This window comes from Piliocolobus tephrosceles, chromosome 13, assembly GCF_002776525.5.
Source record: "Piliocolobus tephrosceles isolate RC106 chromosome 13, ASM277652v3, whole genome shotgun sequence".
NCBI classification, from domain to species: Eukaryota; Metazoa; Chordata; class Mammalia; order Primates; family Cercopithecidae; genus Piliocolobus; species Piliocolobus tephrosceles.
In genome coordinates this window covers 28,641,023-28,663,283 of record NC_045446.1, presented here as the reverse complement: position 1 = coordinate 28,663,283, position 22,261 = coordinate 28,641,023, and the positions used below count along the sequence as shown (strand labels likewise).

Here is a 22,261-nt window from a genome sequence, read left to right as displayed (position 1 = left end):
GCCCAGCATTTTTTTTTTTTTTTTTTTTTTTTTTTTTTGTATTTTTAGTAGAGACGAGGTTTCATCATGTTGGCTAGGCTGGTTTCAAGCTCCTGACCTCAGGTGATCCACCCGCCTTGGCCTCCCAAAGTGCTAGGATTACATGCATAAGCCACCGTGCCTGGCCTCATTTTTTACTATATATGCTCATCATATATATTCCTGGTATAAAAATGAACAAAACAAAAAGGAAAAAAGGATAAGAAATTACTCCCTGAAGAATAAAAAAGGCAAAAAGATTAGCAGGAAAATCATCAAAGATATTAGGGGAACATTGTCTTTAGAATATTCCTAAAACTTCAGGATCAGATAGGATCCATGGTGTGTATTTTAGCCAGGGCTGTGTAGTAATAACTCTAACTTTTTGTTTCTTTGTGTGTTCAACTTATTCTTCTTATTTGCCTTTGTTCTACAGGTAACTCGGGACCAAATGAAGATGTTTATACAGCAGGAATTTAAGAAAGTTCAGAAAGTGATTGCCGATGAGGAGCAGAAGGCCCTTCATCTAGTGGACATCCAGGAGGCAATGGCCACAGCTCATGTGACTGAGATACTGGCAGACATCCAATCCCACATGGATAGGTTGATGACCCAGATGGCCCAAGCCAAGGAACAACTTGATACCTCTAATGAATCAGCTGAGCCAAAGGCAGAGGTAAAGGAAAAGCCCATAATGTTTAGTAGCAAGAGAAATAGGAGGAAACTGATGCCATATTTGTTAGACCCCATGTGGTAGCTGAACATGAATGAATTGAAATCTAGGTAGGGTGTAAGTGTTTCACATGGTGTATAAACCAGTACGGAAGTGCTGGCCACTAGTTTACCCAGTGGCTGGGCCTACCAAATTATTTATCCATCATTAATTTAAGGAGTATAGTCAGTGGGGGCAGATACTAATCACAATTAAGGAAGGAAGCCAAAAATTACAGCCGGAGAAGAGGGCAAGCAACAAACTCCAAGTTGTGAAATGAGCCTTTAAAGTCATCATAGGCCTGGGCTAAATGAGAACAAATCATCAAGTAGAGCATAAAGCAGGCCAGAATGAAAGATTTTGGACTTACTTTATACATAGTGAAAAGGTATCTCAAGCTGGTTGTTATATGGAGCTAGCTGCATAAATTGGAGGCATAACTACTGGATTAAGAATGGCATGTGCACTAGGTCATTGTAAGATTAAAAAAAAAATACTACGAATGAAAGACACTAGGTAAATGTTGAATCACTATACAAATGTTAGTTGTCATATTCATTGTTGTATAACAGGAGTAAAAGGGTCTTCAGCATTTTGCCAAACAACGTATGTAGACATTTTGAATCTACTTTGAAAAAATTTATTTAAGGTAGCTATTTAAAAAAAAAAAAAAAAAAAAAAGAACAAGCTGGGCTCAGTGGCTCACACTTTAACCCCAACACTTTGGGAGGCTGGGGTGGAAGGATTGCTTGAGTCCAGGAGTTTGAGACCAGCCTGGGCAACATAGTGAGACCCTGTGTCTACAAAATAAAAATTAGCAGACATGGTGTCACCTGCCTGTAGTCCCAGCTACTCAGGAGGTTGAGGTAGGAAGATTACTTGAGCCCCAGAGGTTGAGGCTGCAGTGAGGTGTGATTGTGCCATTCCACTCCACCCTGTGTGATGGAGTGAGATCCTGTCTCAAAAAAAAAAAATTATGTTTCAGCCACTAGAGAGAGGCTACTATTAATCAGATTTCACAGCATTATGTTGACAATTCTAGTGAAAATAATGCCAGATAGGTTTAGGGTAGGTCCTTCTAGAAGAAAACCTAGGAGCGTCCTGTGGACTTTCTAGGACTGTTGATTACTCAGCAAGCCCAGCCTTAACTGGAAGTCTTGCCTTGGCTCGAGAGAGCCTGGCCACAGAATAAACTGGCCAGTAGAAGAGCCAAAGTAAACCAGGAGGCAGGTATTTCCAAGCTATCCTGACAGGAAATGTAAGAAACCATTGAAAGGTATCTGCTGTACCCAAGCAAGGCTTTTGATTAATTTTCATCAATGTGTGAAAAGAATAACTCTTCTTCTTTTCATTTTATTCTCCCCATAATTGAGAAATTATGTGCCTAAATAAGTTTCTAGATTGGCAAGAGAGCACTTTATATTCATCATTTCATTTAATCCTTATGTCAGCATTCATTAACTCCATTTTACAAATGGGATATTTGAGATGCAGAGAACTGCAGACATACTAAACCAATGTCATTTAGTCAGTAGAAAATAGAGTCATGGTTTAGATTTAAGTCTGTCCTATTTCAGTGCCTGTGCTTTCCCCCTACTATATGATATATGCTAAGCATCCCATCTGTATCTGTGGGAAAAATGAGAAGAATCCATGTTCTAGACAGCTTTGCATACCTTTACAATGTCAAGATGGTCAGTTTGTGTCTTAATAAACAAAAGGTTCAACCAGAGTTAATTCAAGGGATCAACAACATAACTCTGTCCACAATTCCCATCAAGTTCAACCCCTTCATTTATTCTGTATGTTGATTAGGTTGTTCTTTGAAAACAAAAGTTTAATTTTGGCTGGGCATGGTGGTTCATGCCTGTAATCCCAGCACTTTGGGAGGCCGAGGTGGGTGGATCACCTGAGGTCAGGAGTTTAAGCCTGCCCTGGCCAACATGGTGAAACCCTGTCTGTACTAAAACTGCAAAAGTTAGCTGGGTGTGGTGGCGAGCACCTGTAGTCCCAGCTACTTGGGAGGCGGAGGCCGAAGAATCGCTTGAACCCCGGAGGCAGAGGTTGCAGTGAGCCTAGATTGTGGCCACTGCAGCCCAGCCTGGGAGACAGAGTGACATTACATCTCAAAAAAAAAAAAAAAAGTTTAATTTTGAGGTTTATTCTTCTCTTTTATTTTCATTTTAATCTATGAATTTAGTCCTTCTCTGACATTAGCTGTCCTTTAAGCACCTCAACTGTACTATGTTAACTCTGTACTTTGTTAACTCTGATGAAATTACTCTTAAAGGGATGCAAGAACTGACAAGGCTTAAGGACCAGGTTACAGACAAAATGAGCTCTTAAAAATAGAGAGAGCGTTCAGCCACTAGAGTGTTTACAAAGAGCTGTTATTATTTAATAGCCTCTTGTTCCAGTTAATCTGGTAACTTATTGGTGACAGCAAATATCCAGTACCTGTCTTTCACTCATCAGAGGAATTATGTTCTTTTTATGGTATAGAATTTATCAAAAATCACCTGCATTTTGAATTCAGCCAAAAGACCCCCCCCCATATTTTATTATAAAAAAATTTAAACATACAGCACAGTTGAAAGGATTTTACAGATTATGCCTATGTACCTACCACCTAGATTCTCCTATTAACATTTTGCCATACTTGCTTCATTACATATCTAGCCATCTTTTCAACCTTCCACTCACCAATCAATTTTATTTTTGGCATATTTAAAGCAAATTGCAACTTCTGGTTCTGAGCACGATGGAGTAAACATATTCTGCTTTACTCCTTTCACTTATTACAATAGAAATCTCTGGGCAAAAGTACTGAAATCATCTACCAAAAGACTCTTGCAGGTGGAGAAAAGATGGCATACTGATTAGGGACCTTGGGATTTGAGGGAATACAAGGCAGTGAATTCCCTGGGGTTTTCTTTACTTCCTGTGTATCCTAGCCAGGTGTTCTACAGACTGGAAAAAAAAAAACAAACCCCCCCCCCCCCCCCAAAAAAAAAAAAAAAGGAAAAGAAAGAAAGAAAAAAACCAAGAAACGCCTGCTTCTGGAGGCAAACATCATTTAAAAAGTGGCACTGCTCCTCAACCCCAATTTGGCACTGCAGCAATGGAGCCAGTGAGTGAAACTCACACATTTTATATATGCCCTATGTTAATGAGGTATCTTTCTCTATGGAACCTGTGGGTGAAACTTTTGCTTCTAGCTTTGGCCCTGCTCCTCTCAGTAATGAGTGGTACCCATCTCCCATGCAACTGTGGGTAGAACTCTGACTTCCAACCTACCCTGCAGTAATGGTACAGAGGAAGTAGTACCTCTTCGTTTTGGAGACTGTAGATAGAGCTTTAACTCCTCCCTCTAACCCCTGCATTAACTCGACTATGCACTTCCCCAGCTGAGTCAGTTATTGGAATTTTATCTTTCACTCCTGCCCTATAGTAATGATTTGGTTTCCCTCCTCCCCAACTAGCTCTGTGAAGAATGTAGAATAGAGTCCTGTCGTCTGAGTGGGACAGACAAGAATAGCACTGTAGAGGCTTTATAAACTTAAGGTGACATGTGAACCATAGTTCACAGAAAGAATCCAGGACATGCATTCTGAATCTAAACAGGTTGACTGCTAAAATAGAAGATTTAAATAGGAACTAGATTTTTATAATACAACTCATCATGTCCAGGATACAGACCAAAGAACCAATAAAAATCTCAATTCTGTAAGGCCGAGGCAAGAGGATCGTTTGAACCCAGGAGGTCGAGGCTGCAGCCATCTGTGTTTACACCACTGTACTCCAGTATGGGTGACAGTGCAAGATCCTGTCTCAAAAAATAAAATAAAATGAAAATCTCAATTCTAAGGAGAAAACAGAATTGATACATGCCAACTCTAAGATGGCATAGATGTTGGAATTATCAGACAAAGATTTTAAACCTGCTATTGTAAGAATGTTTCAGTGAACAATTACAAGCACTCTGGAAATAAATGAAAACCTCAATAAAGAAATAAAAATATTAAAAAGTACCAAATGAAAATTTTGGAACTGAAAAATATAGTAACTGACACCAGAAATTCACTGGATGGGCTCAATGGCAAATTGAAGGAAAGATCTGGTGAATTTGAAGATAGATTGATACTGATCAAATCTAAACAACAACAACAAACATGGAAAAATAATCGAACTGAGCTTCAGGGACTTGTAGGACAATGATGAAAGATACATGTCACCAGTGTCAAGGGAGGAAAAAGGAATGTGGAGCTGAAAAAATAGTTTGAAGTAATAGTATCTTAAAATGTCTAAAATTTGGCTGAAAGACATAAACCTACAGATTTAAGAAGCAGAGTGAACCCAAGCAAGATAAACTAAGAAATCCATACGCAGACACATCAGAGTCAAACTTCTGAAAACTAACGGCAAAGGAAAAAAAATCTTGAAAGCAGAGTAGCTAAAGAGAAATGACACATTAGCTCTGCAGAACAGCAGTATGAATGAACATATGTCTCCATTTATAAGTCAGTTTTTACATGCTCTCAGAAATGGTTCATGGTTTTCATTTAAAGGTATTAATGGCTTTAATTAAATTTATTCCTAGTTATTTAATATTTTCAATACTATTGAAAATAGAATTGTTTTTAAATTTTATTTTTCAGCTTATGTTAGTATATAAAAAAATTGCTTTTTATGTATTAACTTTATGTCTTGTAACCTTGTCAGATTCACCTATTAGTTATAATAGTGGCTTTATAGATTCTTTAGGATTTTCTGTATCAGCAATTATGTCATCTACAAATAGAGACAGTTTTACATCTTTGTTTCTAATCTTTGTGCTTTTTATTTCTTTGTCTTGTCTTATTGCCATGGCTGCAACCTCCAGTGCAATGTCTAACATAAGTGGTAAAAGTGGACATCCTTGCCTTGTTCGTAATCTTAGAAGGAAGGGATTCAGTATATTACTATTAAGTATGATGTTTTTTGTAGATGCCTTTTATCAGATTGAGGAAGTGCCTTTCTATTCCTAATGTGCTGAGGGCTTTTATACAAACTGATATTGACTTTTATGAGATATGTCTTCTGTATCTCTTGAAATGATCATATGCATTTTTTTCACTATTCTATTGTAATGGTTAATCATGTTGGTTAATTTTACAATATTAACCAACCTTGCATTTCTGAGATAAACTCCATTTGGCCATGATGTATAATCTGGATTCAGTTTGCTTATATTTTGTTCAGGAGTTTTGTGTCTTTGTTCATAAGGGATATTAGTTTGTATATTTTTATAATATCATTGTCAGGTTTGAGTATTAGGGTTATGTTGGCCTCGTAAAACAAACTGAGAAGTAGTCCCTTCTCCTTTATTTTTTTTTCTCACTCTTTGTGGAATTTACTTACATCATTTTGTAAAACTCTTTACTAAAGCTAAGTATTAAAAAATGGTGTGTCTTTATTTATATGTCATGTGAGCATTTTTGTCTTTTGTCCAGTTTGGTAAGGAGAGTAGTGAGTTGCTATGAGCTAATATTGGAAAAAGTATGTTCAGATGGATAAGCTATTAAAAATGATACATGCATATGATAACCATTTATTTTAAACTTGAAACATATATTTGTACTTTTTTTTATTCCAAGGCAAGGCCTTTGAAAATATGGGTTTGCTAATTAGAGTTAAATGTCATGTTTCTGGTGTAAACCACACCTATTTTGCACCATTTATAAGGTCCAATTTCAGACTCTCTATAGTGAGGGTGATACCATTCAAAGCAAGCTGAATGCAGAATCTTAGTTCTTATAATTTATTGTTTCTAGCATTTTGCTTGTTTCACCTACACCAGAATTGACAACAATTTTTAAGTAATTCATCTTTATCAATACTGTGGATGCATTCAACTGAGTTTTTATGTGAGCAAGTTATCTCTCTTGCATTCACTTTTTGTTATTTAATTAAATGTGACATCATTACAAGTTCATATAAACAGCCTTGTTTGATTCTTGGTGAACAACATTTCCATTGGTAGAGATAGAAATGGGAGGTTGCACAAGAGTGCAGTCTGCCAATCAAGAGCATTTGTGATATCTTAATTAGGGATTTGGGAGCAGTGCTTAATCTAACAAGTCATTTAAATGGAAGTTGGTATTTAACAGACTCTCACTTCTGATATTCTCTGAAACCAGAATTTGCTCATAATAGGAGAAGAAATTAATCTTAAACCTTACCTATATCTTGAGTAATTATTTACTATGAGCCTTGTGCTGTGTTAGGTGCAGTGAATACAGAAATGAGCAAAACACAAGCTTCTATTCTCAAGGAGTTGAAATCCAAAGAGGGAGGCACTGTTTGATGTTGTCATTGTCAGTTTTCTTCTCTAAGTACTAGTGTAGAGTGGCGAACCCTACAGATTTGGGGGAAAGGAGGATTAACTGATTCAAGATGTTAGTGAAGAAGTTTCTGAGTAAGGCTTGATCTTAAAGGATAGATAGGAATTAGCTAGGTTTTTAGAATAGGGATGTGCATTTCAGGTAGCAGGAACATCACATGCACATCTTTTACTAGCAAGATTAGCAATTCTCTCTGTGCCAACCTATTCAAAATGGCCTTATAATTCATATGTGTGTGTATATTCTTGCTGTGTAACAGTGACCATTGTTTCTGAAAAGAAGCATACATCTATAAGCAGTAGAATTGGATGAACATATAGCAAAACTTTGTGTCCCATCTTTTCTGTCCTTCCCTACTCTCCCCTAGAAATGTTGTTAATTAACAATTCAGGGAAAGTAAAATAATGGCTGCCATTTGTTGAATGATTACAAGGTACTAGACACTTGCTTGGTTTTTACACAGATTTTCTCATTTATTTTAATCCATATGGTGACCCTTTGAGGTAAGAACTAGGATCTTTATGTGCAGATGGAGAAACTGAACCTTGGAGAAGTAAATTGCCAAAAGCTTCACTGTTGGGATTAATGAACCAGAATTTGAGACCATGTTTTTATATTATAACTGAGAAACCCTGTCTCTCAATGATTACACCAAAGTATGTGATCGTGAGGAGGACTTGCTCTAAATTATGAGAGGAAGTTTAGATATTTTTTCCATAAAGTTCTCTTAGACAATTAGGGTTAAACATCCAAAAATCATAGAAAAATTTGTGTTGGGATTTAATTGTGTCATTCATAGTTATGTAACTCATATTAAATTTAAATTATATAACTTTTTTATTGGTATATTATAGTTCCCATGAGACATACCAGATGATAAAAATGCGAAGAAATTATCTACCATCCCTATACCCTCCCTCTACCACTCACCCTACTTCCCTCTAGTTGGAGTGTGGATGATTAACGCCCTTCCCACTATTGCAGATCCTTAACAGTCTGCCAAAAATGCCCTTCTTATTCAACCTCAAATGGCTAGTCTGATTTAAATCACCTTTCTGGCTGCAGCTGTGCTTTACAGGCTTTCACCCTGGCAGTCTCCCTTTACCTCAGTCACGCTCAACCCCACATTGCCCTCAGTTCCAACCTTATACCACTCCCAGCACCCTGCCCAAAACACACACGTGCACATCCCCATTCTCCAGTTTCACAGAACTCAAGGTTCCTTGAACAAGACATTTTTAGAAACTTGCCTTTGCTCTTGCTAGTTCAGTGTCCTTCCCACTTTTCTCTGTTGTCATCCTGGGAAAATACTATTTATCCCTCAAAGTGACAGTATCAATGTTACCTTCTGCATGTGAAGCTTTTCCCACCTTCTCCAGGAGAGGCAGTGTTCGTAACTTCCCTGTTGATTCTCATATTATTCTGTTTATGTCTTTGGTATTGTTCATAACACATTTACTAATAGTTCATTTTCTTTCTGCCTGTTTCTCATACTCCTGATTCGAAAATCCTAGAAGGTTAGATCATTATGGGTGATTGTTTTACTTAGTTAGCATATACATAGTAGCTTCTTAATGAATCTTACTGAATTGTTACTGATACTGATAAATAGCCTTTATTAAATACATCCTGTGTCACAGGCACTGTGTTTGATGATTATAAGCATTATTTCATTTAATCCTCATACTTATCCTATGATACAGAGACAATTATTACCTCATTTTACAAATTAGGAAATTGAAGTTAAGAAAGGCAAAATAGCATGAGTAGGCTAATACAGCAGTAAAGTGATAGGGTTAAGACTTGAACCCAGAACATCTGACTTGAGAGCTCATTCTGCCTTATACCAGTAGGAACCATTCATTCATTCATTCATTCATTCATTCATTCTCCAAGGAGTACAACCAGAATGTACATTCTCTATTAAGACTACCCCTGAATAGCTAAAAAGAAAGATTTAAAAGATATGCTGACACCAAAAGGATGAGTGAGGTCCCTTGGGAAAAGTTTGAGCGTTATTTGAAAAATCTCATTTGATCACAGAAGGAAACTCAAAGGAATCTGCTGTGATCACTTCTGATAAAGTTAGGTTGAGAGAATGCCATACCTGGAAAAATAATGTTCACACATTGTTTTTGAGAAGTGGACAAGGAAAAGAGAAGAGCCATTGTTTGGTGGAAGAATGGTATGGATCATCAAATGCCAGAACTAACCACTTACGGAAGAGAAGACCAAAGTCCAGATTAATTAATGTTTGCCCAAGGACACATAACTAATAAGTAACAGAGCTTGGACTAGAATCCCAATTTCCTGAGTCCCAGTTCAGTGCCCTTTATACCACAGTGTTCTTTACATTAGAATTGCAGTGTTCATGTTTGATGAAAAATGCTAGAACAAGGCAGAAATGAGTCTTTGAAGGAAACAGCTTGATGCTTTTGGAACTGGCTAGCTTTTGCCTAAGACCTGCCTCTATTTTGGGTTTCTTACTTTGCTAAGAACTAAATACTGCCAGCCATACAAATAAAAAGGCAAGGCTATTATTTAGGCCTCCTAGGTCTGTGCATTCACTTCTCTGCTCTGCTTGTCAGGGCAAATTATCAGTTCATCTCCACTGGGCAGTTTGAACATAGGATTATATTAGCTCCTGTCTTAGCCTTTAGATGTCTGTTGGTTTGTCTCTGTTACAATAAATGTATACTACATGCATTCAGGTTGGGAGAGGGGAGGGAAAAGAAGGAAATCTGACTCTGTCTGTACCAACAGTGATTTCTAATACTGTTTCTTTCTGTTTGTCTTTCAGGGAGATGAGGAAGGACCCAGGTAAGATCACATTATTGTTGCTTATCTTTTCTCATAATTGAAGTAGAGTGACATTTGTGGCCTTTTAGTGCTCCATGAAATATGGACAGCCAAGGAACAGCACAGAAAAGGGATCTCTATCTTAAGCCTAGGATTTGAAGATCTTATTTTGTAAGACTCCCATCTTCCTCTCATCTATGTCATTTCCTGCCTGTAACTTTCAGATAAAGGTAGACCTTAAGGTATACAATGACAGTAACTTTGCTGTATTCTTTTGTACATTCAGAATACCTTGTTAAGAAGAATAGGCACTACATTTAAATGGTAATATAGTATCATTATGGTAATGGTAATGGTATCAGGTGGACTGACTAGATAAATTTTTGTATTGTTCTTTCTTGATTGGAATTGGATTTATTTTTTTAATGGGCTGTAGATCTAGTATTCTTTATTTCTGACCTATAATATCTTTGTGTCTGGCCCAAGACACCTATATGATGAATCCTAGGGTACAGGTATACAAAACTTGGTTTAGGAAAAAAAATGTTCTTTGTGCTTCTGTATTGCCACAGTTGAATACAGTGCGTTTTATTATTGTCTCAGCCTTGCAGTGAACCTGGACTGTGGTTTACTTACCCTTCCTGTCATTCTCCTCAAGCAGTGAAAACAGACTCCAGGAAAAGCTACAGCTGTGTCATCAACACAATTGAGGCATATTTGTACAAAGTAAAATGCAATGTCCACATGGGTCCCATCTGTCACATAGAATCAAGGGTTGTTAAGGCTGGGAAGTATCAGAATGGTCATCTAGGCCACTGCTATTCAAACTTTATTTTTAGCAGAAGCACCCTTTTTTCAAATGGACTTTACGCAGAACCCGTCACAATATACTCTGAGGAGCTTCTGCAGAGACCTAGGGTTCCTCAGAACTCAGTTTGAAAATTACTATTAAGTCCCTCATTAAAAGAAGCTAAATGAATTGTCAAAGGTTACCTTACTGGAATCAGGATTTGATCCTTCTTTGTTATTTTGTTTGTTTGTGTGTTTGCTTTTTACAAACAAACAAAAACAGTTTCCTCTCTTTTTTCGTTTTCCCTCCCCATATCCTGAGCCTCTTTCTTAGCACCAAATGTTGTCCCACATCTGCATCTCTTGGTGTGTTCTAGTTTTTAACATCTGCTCTGGAACAACAAGATCTTGTCTATCTCCTTGTCTGCTATGGCTAAAGCCACAGGCACCTTGCTTTAAACCTACAGGGTTTCAGGGAACCGCTTCAGACTCCATCTTTCAACCATTCTCAGGAACAGGCTCTTCTGTGTTGTGGTACTTTTCCTTCCTTCCTCACTCTTCACTCCCTTCCTTTTGTTCATTTAACATATATTCGTGACCTACTGTGTGTCTGGCACTGTGCTACATCCTGGATATATCATGGTGACTAAAGCAGGCATGGTTCCTACTCCCGTAGATCCTAAGTGTAGTGGAAGAGGCGAACATGTAACTGGGCAATTATACAGTAGGGAATGTGTTCTGATAAGTTTAGGCTATTTTAGGAAGGGCTCCTAAGTCAGTCTTGGAGGATAAGGGGAGGCTTGCCAGAAAAGGGTATATATAAACAGAGATCTGAAAGGTTGGAGCAGGGGTTGGTTGTGCTAGGTAGAGTAAACAAATTGTGTGCCAGTTCCAGACAAGAGAGGAGTGGAAGAAAGACAACAGAGCCCAGATCATTTAGGGCCTTGTAGACCTTCTTAAGGCATTTGAGCACTATACTGAAGGCAATGGGAAGCTGTTAAAGAATTTTATACAGGAATTAATGAACAGATTTGCATTTTAGAAGCGTCTCCTACCTACAGAATGGAAAATGAATTGGAGGTGGATCAAGATCCTGGGAGACTTCCAGGCACAGTGACGCGCACCTATAATTCCAGCTACTCAGAAGGCTGAGGTGGGACGATTGCTTGAACCCAAGAGTTCAAGAGCAGCCTGGGCAACATTATGAGACTCTGTCTCTAAAAATACGTAAATAAAAAATAAATGTTAAAAATTGAGGCCGGGCACAGGGGCTCATACCTGTAGTCCCAGGACTTTGGGAGGCCGAGGCAGGTGGATCACCTGAGGTCAGGAATTTGAGACCAACCTGACCAACATGGTGAAACCCTGTCTTCACCAAAAATACAAAAATTAGCCAGGTGGTGGCTTACACCTGTAATCCCAGGTACTCGGGAGGCTAAGGCAGGAGAATTGCCTGAACCTGGGAGGCAGAGGTTGCAGTGAGCCGGGATCGTGCCATTGCATTCCAGCCTGGGCAACAAGAGCCAGACTCAAAAAATCAAAAAATTGAAAAATAAGAAAAGAGCCTAGGAGACTAGTTAGACTAGTTTATCAATGATGGGAGCCTAAATCAATATCTTCTAGTTATTGGTTAGGTTTTTATCATTTTGCATAGACCTTTGGTTTAGATGCACTTTAACCTATCTCTTTGGCCCTCCACCTTTTCTCTCAAGATGAGGTCTAACTCTTTAAAATCCAGTCCAGTCAGAGCCCTAGACTTACTTTCCCAGAAAAAGAGTTAAAACAAGACCATGATAAAGAAAATACCTTGGCAGAGGTAATGTGCAGGCTCCACAGGATAGCAGTGGCATTTCTGTCTTGGGAGAGCCGGATTAGGATGAACACACTCATCTTTATAGTCACATGCCAGAGGCACATTGATTAGAAGAATACAGGGACCGTATGAAGAGTTTAACTTCCTTTAAATATACTGTTCAGTGTGAGATTCTGGCTTTAGAGTTTAATTGCAGATACCTTTGTATCATTTTGACAAGATAATGGAAAGGCATAGAGTTTCTTTGCTTGCAACCAAGATGTCAGGCCATCTCCTTCGAGCCAGGCTGCTATGGAGGTCTCAGCAAGGAGTTCACTGGACTAGGACTTGACAGACCCTTTTTGGTACAATGAGTACTTGAAGTGCATGTTCTGATTTGTCAGAAAGAAGGAGGAGGAGTCAGATTTTCTTTTTTAACCTTTAAATTCCTATTTGTTGGTTCAATTCCCTTTATTTGTATTGAGCTACCATTTGGCTCAATTTATTCTGATTAACCCTTCAGGGCAAATTGCCTTTGATCTGAAATTTTTCTCACTTATGATATATACTTTACCATTTCAACAAGCCAAATAGAGTTTTGTTCCAAAGCCTTCTATATTGCTGACAGTACTAAATGAGAATTTGATGTATAAGGAAGGCAGAAAGGAAGTGTGGGAGTCTCTACATAAGGTATGGATGAGAAATGAAGCTGGAGACACTGAGTTCCAGTTCTGCTTGGATCATTATGCCTGTGTCTCCTTTGCTAGTAGTCTTTTCACACAGCCACTTCTCCACCGTCTACATAGAAGTCCAGAGAGAATTAGATTCCAACTAGTCTCCATGGTGGAAGGAAAAAAGAAATTCCTGTCTTATGGAAACATATTTGTCTATAATGGATCTTCCTCCCTTTCTGCTAACTGGAGTGTCTTTCCTTTTTTCCTCTTTTCTGTTTTGATTTCCCAAGCCGTTTGACATGAGGGGACCAAATGTTGTGCTTTTAGTCATGTCTGTTCCTTGCCCTGAATTTCATTGTGCAGTTATTCTGCTAATTTACCACAATCATAATTGTAGCTGCCATTTATTGACAGTTCATTATGTCCAAAGTGCTTTATATATATTCTAATTCAATCTGCATGCAAACCTCATGATGTAGTTATTAGCCCACTTGTCAAATGAAGAAATTAATGTTTTGAGAGATTAATTTGCCTTAGATCACAGGGCTAGTAAGTGGCAGAACTATGACTTGAATCTAGTCTGGCTTCGGAGCTTAACCACCAAGTGCTCTCAGCCACCATTTGGACTGTCTTCGAAATGGCAGCATGCTTCTCTCTGTGACCCTATACAAAAGCCAAGAGGATTCACACACAGTCCTCAGAATATCACTCTGGTCTCGTTCCCCTAACCTGGGAGTTCTTCAGTTGCTTTGACATTGAATTGCTGTGGCTCCTGTTTTCTGGAGGTTGCTTCCCCTCTCAGCCTCTGTGATTATAAAGGTAATGTCTTTGTCTCATTCTCACACAGTATCCTCTGAGAGTTAGAAAAAGGGGTGCTCCCTGAGGAGCAGCCAACTAAGCCTGCCTTTGACTCCACAGAATAGCTGCCTATTGCCTCTCAAACTGGTATGTTACTCCTCAGATCCATGATATGCAGTCATATAGCTGTCAAGAATTCTTGGAGGACATGGAGAAACAAAAGTCTTAATATATAGAACATGTGTATTAACTGCTGTGGAGTCATCGTTTAAAAGAGTCTTTGACTTTGGGAGACTGAAGTGGGCGGGTCATAAGGTCAGGAGATCGAGACCATCCTGGCCAACATGGTAAAACCCTGTCTCTACGAAAAATACAAAAATTAGCTGGGCATGGTGGCGTGTGCCTGTAATCCCAGCTACTTGGGAGGCTGAGGCAGGAGACTCACTTGAGCCAGGGAGTCAGAGGTTGCAGTGAGCCGAGATCGTGCCACTGCAATCCATACTGGCAACAGAGCAAAACTCCGTCTGAAAAAAAAAAAAAAGGTGCCTCTTTAAAGACCAGAGTGATTTTTTTTTTCCCTAAGCAGAAATGCAATTTACACTTTTGGCAGCAATTTTCTGTCTTCTCTGTGCTATTATGAGAGATTTTGTGTTCACTCCCTCACAGACTGACTCCTTCTCTACTCCTGCTGGAGCCTGCTGAGAAGTAATATATATCCTAGGAGAGGGGGTGGCAATGGGATCTGTTGGCGTAAAAGCTATTGTGTAGTGGGAGGAAGTCAGAGAGGGAAAAGACCCTTAAACTCTTGTGCTTAGAGGAGAAGGAGGAAGATCAGGATTAGATTTTGATTTGCTATTGAGGTTTTCTGTAATTTTTTTTAACCTAAGAGGAAAATGGCTTTTTAATAGTAACAGCCACACTTGTAACTTCTGTAAAATTTTTCATCTTCAAAGCTGGCTGTTATTCAGGCAAAAAGTTCCTGCTGAGATCAGTGTGAATCTGACCCATACTGATTCTGTGATCAAACAGGAAGTGTGTTCTGAAGGAGTAGGAGCCAAAGGAGAGTCAGCAGACCTAGCTTCTATTTTTGATTCTGTCTGTGACTGTGTGACCTTGGGCAAGTCATTTAACCTCCTTGTACTCTATTTTTAGTTCCCTGTAAATACTATCCTCACCCCTCTCCACTCTTTCCTCCACCTAGTTTTGGGGCTATCCTTGTGAGAAGGAATACAAGTCTTTTATCAAATATGGAGTGGAATCAACCTGCTTACAGATTCTATAATTTGGTGGATTTTTTTTTCTCAATTTTGTTTCTTAAAAATTATCTTTGGTCTGTATACTAGGTACTCTTTTTGCCCCTCTAAATGAATAACCATATGTTCTTAGATACGGCATTTCTCTTTCTGTTTAGGTTGTAGAGATAAAAGAAGACTAAGTTAGTGATACGCTTACGTTTCTTTTGTCTTCTGATTGCAAATTTGTAGTTTGGTTGTTGCGTTGTCTTCATTGCAGGAAGTCTATCTGAAAGCTGAAGAAAATGGCTGTGATACTTGTGACATGGAATAGAACTATCAGGGCTGCTTATTATGCAGAGTGGGGTGCCAATACCTAAGTTGGCCTTCAGCATACAGAGTCTCTTAATTGTCACATTTCCCTGTTATGGAACCTGAGCTGACCTTATTTTTCCGTGTTGATAAGGACTGTTTATCCCTTACTTAAGTCAGGTGAAAGTTGAAGCCACACTGTGCATTGTGCTGCCTGTCTATACCCAAAGCATACCTCCTTGCTAAAATAATTGATTCAGAAATTTGCCTGTAAGAGTCACAACTTTATTTCATGCATGTTAGTATATTAACCAGAGATTCCATTCACAGCTGGAAAATTCAGCTGAAGTGCTTCTAGCTTATTGCATCTGCCTCCAACTGGAAATGTTGACTAGAAGCAGCCTATATTTTTAACATACATCTACCTACTTCATAGTGCTAAGAAAAAAGGTCCCAAGAGGAAGGGGCATTGATGTCATTTTGCATGCTATTGTTTAACTCTAATCAACTTGTTTGCCATCTAGTACAGTAGGTATGATGCTTGGCAGGCTAACCTTGTTTATATATTTGACCTCAGAACTTAATCAGGATAACATTTCCCACAAGGAGCTCTGTTCCCTAACTTCTCAAACAAGAAAGATTGCAGAGGAATTCTGTCTTTCAACAAAAATCTTAGAGTGCCTAATGCCAGGACCTCTGTTAGGCCTCAGGGATATGAAGGTGACTAAGACTTTGTTCCTGCATTTAAAGATCCAAAAATCTAGTTTGAAAGAGAGCTAAATAAACCATTTTAATTTTATTTATTTGTTTATTTGGCCACCATGCCTGGCTAATTTTTTATTTTTTGTAGAGATGAAGTCTCACTTTGTTCCCCAGGCTGGTTTTGAACTACTGGGGTCAAGTGATCCTCCTGCTTCGGCCTCCCAAAGTGCTGAGAATACAGGCATGAGCCACCACATCTAGCCAACAATTTAAATTTTATATTTAAGTGCAGTACAATAATTATTATGATAAGTTATAAAGAAGCATTGAGTGCCAACTATATGTGAGGAAGTATTTTAAACATTTACATATATTATCTACTTCTCACAACAGTCTTAATAAATGGTTAATATATTATTTTTATTTCTCATTTGAATGAAAAAACTGAGTCGCAGAGACGTTATATACTCATGAGGTCACACAGCTAAAAAGTGGTAGAGCCAGCATTCAAACTCAAGTAGTCTGACTCCAGACTGCAAGCTCTTAACTATTGCAGTATAATGATTCTCTGAAAAACATGCTGGTTGTAGAGTAAGCTCCAACTAACTCAGGATAAAGAATCAGAAAATACAGTGTTTCTTCTGGACCTTGACAAATGGATAGGTCTAGGCTTCTTCAGATGGAAAAAACAGGAAAGCTGTCTAAGCAAAGAGGTAAGTATAAAGGCTCAAGGAGTGAAAACACATGTGCTGTGTGGGGAATGGTGAGTAACTGCATGACTGGCCCGGGGCAGGAGATGAGACTAGAAGGTGGGTTGAGTCCAGCTTGTAAAGGGTGAGGTGTACCATGTTGAGGCACCGAAAGTTGTTACTGTTTTCTGTTACACTTTATCTCTTGATTACAGCATTGCCCCCTTATAGAAGCAATGGACAGACTTCTGAATCTTTCAGGTTTCTTCCTCTAGTAACATCTCATGATTTGTTACGGGTAAATTGCTTTCTTTACATTTTTGTTTCCCCATCAAAATCTCACATCTTATTATACTTAAATGACAAATATGTTTAGAAGCATTTGAAGTATTCCCCTTTTGGGCTTTGCTCTTTTAGATGGAAAAGTAAGCAACTGAGGTAAAGTAGTTGTAGAAGGGAATTGTCTATTTGATTTGTGTCTGTTTTGATAGCTTCTGCCTTCCTCTAATTTATTCTTTCTTTCCTTTTCTTTCCAACAACACCACGTTTATTATATAAAAGACTGATATTCTGTTCCATCATTGTCATCATCACTAATGTTTGTGACCCACTAAAATGATGTCCCAGCTCATCAGTGGGTTATAATCCATGGTTTGAAAAACACTGTATCACATTTTATGCTAATCTGCCATGGATACAGGGTTACCACTGTCCATGATACCTTGGCGTGAACTAGAAAAAGGTGCCCCTTCCTCAAGATGTCTAATTCCATCTGCCAAAAAATTGTCATAATGTGCTGACTTTGTTACAGTAAAATACTGTCATATGCCAGATAATGGTTAAAAATAAGTAAAACTTGATGTCAACATTATGAATGGTGTCCCCAATAAATAATTATGTTGTAAGCACCCTATGCACAACTGTACATATTTGCCCTGGTGGACACTAAACCAGATGACAAAATAGGTTGGAGTTGTTTGTTCAATAGATAGATAATCTCAGAGTACCTGTATACCAGGGATTTGTGACAGCTGTTTTGCCTTCTTAGGGCCTTTCTGCTCATTTCCCAATTAGAATAGCCAGATAAAATACAGAACACCCATTTTAACTGGAGTTTATATAAACAAAAAAAAAATTAGTATGAGTATGTGCTACACAATATTTGGAAGATACTCATACTAAAAAAAAAATTCATTATATATTTCAGAATTGCTAAAAGAGTATAACTTAAATGTTTTTAACACAAAAAATAAGTATGTGAAGTCATAGATATATTAACTAGCTTAACTAACGTAATTGTTCCACAATACTTACATATATCAAAAGATCACATTGTATCCTATAAATATACACAGTTATTTGTCAATAACATTAAAAATTAAATATTTAAAAACATTCACTGTTATCTGAAATTTAAATTTAACTGGGCACCCTGTATTTTTTTTTTTTTATTATTTCTTCGGTGTTTAAGTTCAGGGGTACGTGTGCAGGATGTGCAGGTTTGTTACATAGGTAAACATGTGCCATGCCGGTTTGCTGCACACATGGTCCTATCACTTAGATATTAAGCCCAGCATCCATTAGCTGTTCTTCCTGATGCTTTTCTTCCTCCCACCCCCAACCCTCTGACAGGCCCCAGTTTGTGTTGTTCCCCCCATGGGTCCATGTGTTCTCATCATTGAGCTAGCACTTACAAGTGAGAATGTGCAGTGTTTGGTTTTCTGTTCCTATGTTAGTTTCCTGAGGATAACAGCTTCCAACTCCTTCCATGCCCCTGAAAAGGACATGATCTCATTTCTTTCTATGGCTGCATAGTATTCCATAGTGTATACGTACTACATTTTCTTTATCCAGTCTGTCATTGATGGGCATTTGGGTTGATTCCATGTCTTTGCTATTGTGAAGATTGCTGCATTGAATATATGCATGCATGTATCTTTAAAATAGAATGATTTATATTTCTTTGGGTGTATACCCAATAATGGGATTGCTGGGTCAAATGGTATTTCTGGTTCTAGGTCTTTGAGGAATCACCACACTGTCTTCCACAATGGTTGAAGTAATTTACACTCCCACCAATAGGTTTTTTCCTACACCTTGCCAGAATCTGTTATTCTGACTGGCATCAGATGGTATCTCATTGTAATTTTGATTTGCGTTTCTTTAATGATCAGTGATGTTGAGCTTTTTTATTTTTGTTGGCTGCATGTATATCTTCTTTGGAAAAGTGCGTATTCATGCCCACTTTTGAATGGGGTTGTTTGTTTTTTTTTCTTGTAAATTTGTTTAAGTTTCATGTAGACTCTAGATATTAGGCCTTTGTCAGATGGATAGATTGGAAAAATTTTCTCCCATCTTCCTCTAATTTAAAGTCAGGTTTGGAAAGCACAGCAAGTCCTCACTTAACATCGTTCATAGGTGCTTGGAAACAGCAGCTTTAAGTGAAATGATGTATAACAAAACCAATTTTACCATAGACTTAAACAAGAGTTAAGAAAGATTTAAGAAAGATGAATAAAACAAGCAAGGTAATTATTTACCCCATTATTACAGTTCAGAGTCATGTGTGGCTGGAGCAGCTCAGGGCAGAAGGTGGAAACCTGCCCTGGCCAGGATGCCATTTCCTTGCAGGCTGCGCTCACACCCACATTCACTCAGACTATGACAGTTTAGACACACCTGTTCACCTAAGGTGTACATCTTTGAGATGTGGTTGGAAACCAGAAATACCTGGAGAAAACCTACGCAGACATGGGGAGAAAGTACAAACTCCACACACAGTGGCCCGGGCTGGGAATCTGCCCCCTCCCCACTCCCCTTTTTCCCCTCATCAACATTATTAAAAAAAAATGTTGAATGAAATGACTCTATTCAAGGACCTGCTGTAGTTCAGTTCCTTCTAAATTAATGGAGAAAAGCAATATTAAAGCACCATCTTCCAAATAGATTTAAGGATTTAGAGGTTTTCCTTAAAAGGTAATCTAACAATTAAGTTGATGTGAAGGAATGCCACATTGGTCCCTGAGTTAGATCCAATGCTGAGGAGTCTAGCTGCAGCCTAATTATCTTCTTCCTTATTTGTCTTCATAGCTATTTTGGACTAGCACTAAGCAGAGTGGAATTTAGGAAGTCACACAACTTCAGTCTGTGTTTTAAGAATAACTAAATTTGATGTCCTTGGTTATGCCTCCCTCACCTGTGGATAGCCACAGCAAAATTGTTGGTGGTGGTGTCTTTTTCATTTTAGGAGAAACCTGCTAGTCTTGAGTATCTTGTCACATTTTTTCCCAGTGAGAAGCAGGCAAGAGGTCAGTAATTCCATTTTCCCAACAGCTTCCAAGGGTCTTTTTTTTTTTTTTTTTTTTTTTTGGTAGCTCTGTGTCACTGAATTGTAGTCACCTCTTTATCCAGAAGCTGAAACAGCAGGCATCTGTAACTCTTGTTGGCAGCTCATGCTGGTTGAGTTTTTTGTTTGTTTTCTTTCCAAGATGATGTGAAGTTCAGAGTCGATGAGTGCAGATTTTCTTAAAATTAGAACTGCAGGGAGGTGGCTTCAGAACTTTAAGAAAGGTAGCCAAAGGCTGAGTTAAAACTGGAGTACCCTAAATGGTGAGGTTTTACCATGAGGCAAATTCATGTGCCTATACTTGTTTGGACCCAGGACCTAAATATGAGTGGTTGCAGGTTCATGAAGTACATACTTTCTTGTCTATAAGCAGGGGGTTCCGCGAAGAAAAACATTTTCTTATAAAAATGCCTCATTCCTTCTTAGCACCACTACCAGTTGTTCCCTGTAGGTTTGCAATGTGGTTGTAAAATGGAAAAGCATTTTGTTTTCTTGGTGAGTACATGTCTTATCCTCTGGTTTCATCATTTCTATTTAGAAATTGAGCATGAGAAAAACAGTGCAAAGAGGGAGGAGCTGACAGAGTTGCAGCAAAAGCAGAGAGAGAGGCATTTCTTAGCTGCTAGATGCATCTTAGTCTGGATACTTTGGGACAGCTGCCATTTTCTCCCACCTGTACAGGTATTATTGTCTCTCATACAAGGACTAGTTAAAACTCACTAAGCTGCCAACTTTTCCCTAACTTTCAGGATTGTCCAGGGTTAATAGTTATCCAGCAATAATACCTGCATATGTATCGAACATTAACTAGGAGCTAGATCTACATATATAATTTCAAAGTTTTGAAACAACTCCATGAGGACAGGTATTCTAATCCCATTTTTGTTTGTGTAGGTGAAGACATTGATGTTATAAGAAGTTAAGTGACTAAGCCGTGATCACACAGTTAGAAAGTGACTCAACCAGGATTAGAACCCAGATCTATCAGGATTAAAATTCTGTGCTTCTAACTATTATACTGTACTGCCTTTTTCAGAAGATGGAAGATTCAGATCTTCCAACCTCATGGTCAGGAAAAAGTAAAGCTGATGGATGGAATTATTTGCCTACAGGGATTTGGTAGTTTTATGAGAAAATTTTTTCATTTTCTTTTTCAATGTTAGCAAGCAGTTTGTCTGAGAGGAAAGTTGAGGTGGGGCTTGCCAGGAAAGTGCCTAAGGTGGAATGAACAGAAACTTCTCTCCCCAGACAGGTAAACATTAGTTTACTCACTGGCTTTTGTGAAGCCAGCAACTGCCATTGCCTCTTCTGAAAGAGCCACTGTTCACCAAGTGGCAGGTGCAGGCCAACTGTTACCATGGCAACAGCAGGAGAGGCAAGCAGTTTAAATCCGGAACTGATAATTAACTGGGGGGTATGGTGTGGGGTGGGGAGAAAAATGGAGGGATAATTGCTGCAGGAGGGAAAACTTAGCAATTACCAGCAAGTTGCATAAATGAAAAGGCCAGGCACAGATGCTCCAGCCCAGCATGCTCCTAGATTTCAGCACTCATTCCCTCAGGTTAGGAATTTTTGATACACTAAAGTGAAGGGTTGAATCCCTAGCCAACCAAGTCTTTTTAAGGAATCACCTGAGGAAAGAAGATTGTCACGTAGGCTGTGAAAAGAAATACAGGGGGCCAGATGAATGACTACCCGAAATTATACCACTCACCCAGAAACGACCCAAAATGCTATCTAAACTCTGCAGGAAGGATTCATACTTGGTGATAAAATAGGACCCATAAAGCATACTTGTGGGTGTCTATTTCTTTGGGTTGAATAGGGGAAACTGGCTTATTAGAAAATAAAAGGAAGACTCAAGGAAGTGATGAACTTGTTTAGGTACTTAATCATCATAGCTATTAGTCCATCAACCCTTCAGAGACTGTGTTAATGAAAGTAGCCAGCATTCACATGGATGATTATCTATCTCATTTAATCCTCAAAACAATTTAGGAAGAAGATGCTATTCA

The 22,261-nt window shown here is 38.5% G+C and overlaps 1 protein-coding gene across 2 annotated transcripts in view; it reads left to right on the top strand.

Annotated features, from left to right (window-relative positions):
- Positions 1-22,261, top strand: part of TRIM44 (tripartite motif containing 44) — a 140,446-nt gene that overhangs the window by 66,520 nt on the left and 51,665 nt on the right. For both annotated transcript variants that reach the window (XR_002725101.3, XM_023185500.2), the window contains exons 3-4: positions 455-694; positions 9,914-9,933. Coding sequence is in view for 1 of the 2 variants with exons in the window: in XM_023185500.2 (XP_023041268.1) it covers positions 455-694; positions 9,914-9,933 (260 nt within the window). In the remaining variant the exon portion in view is untranslated. The remainder of the gene's footprint in view (positions 1-454; positions 695-9,913; positions 9,934-22,261) is intronic.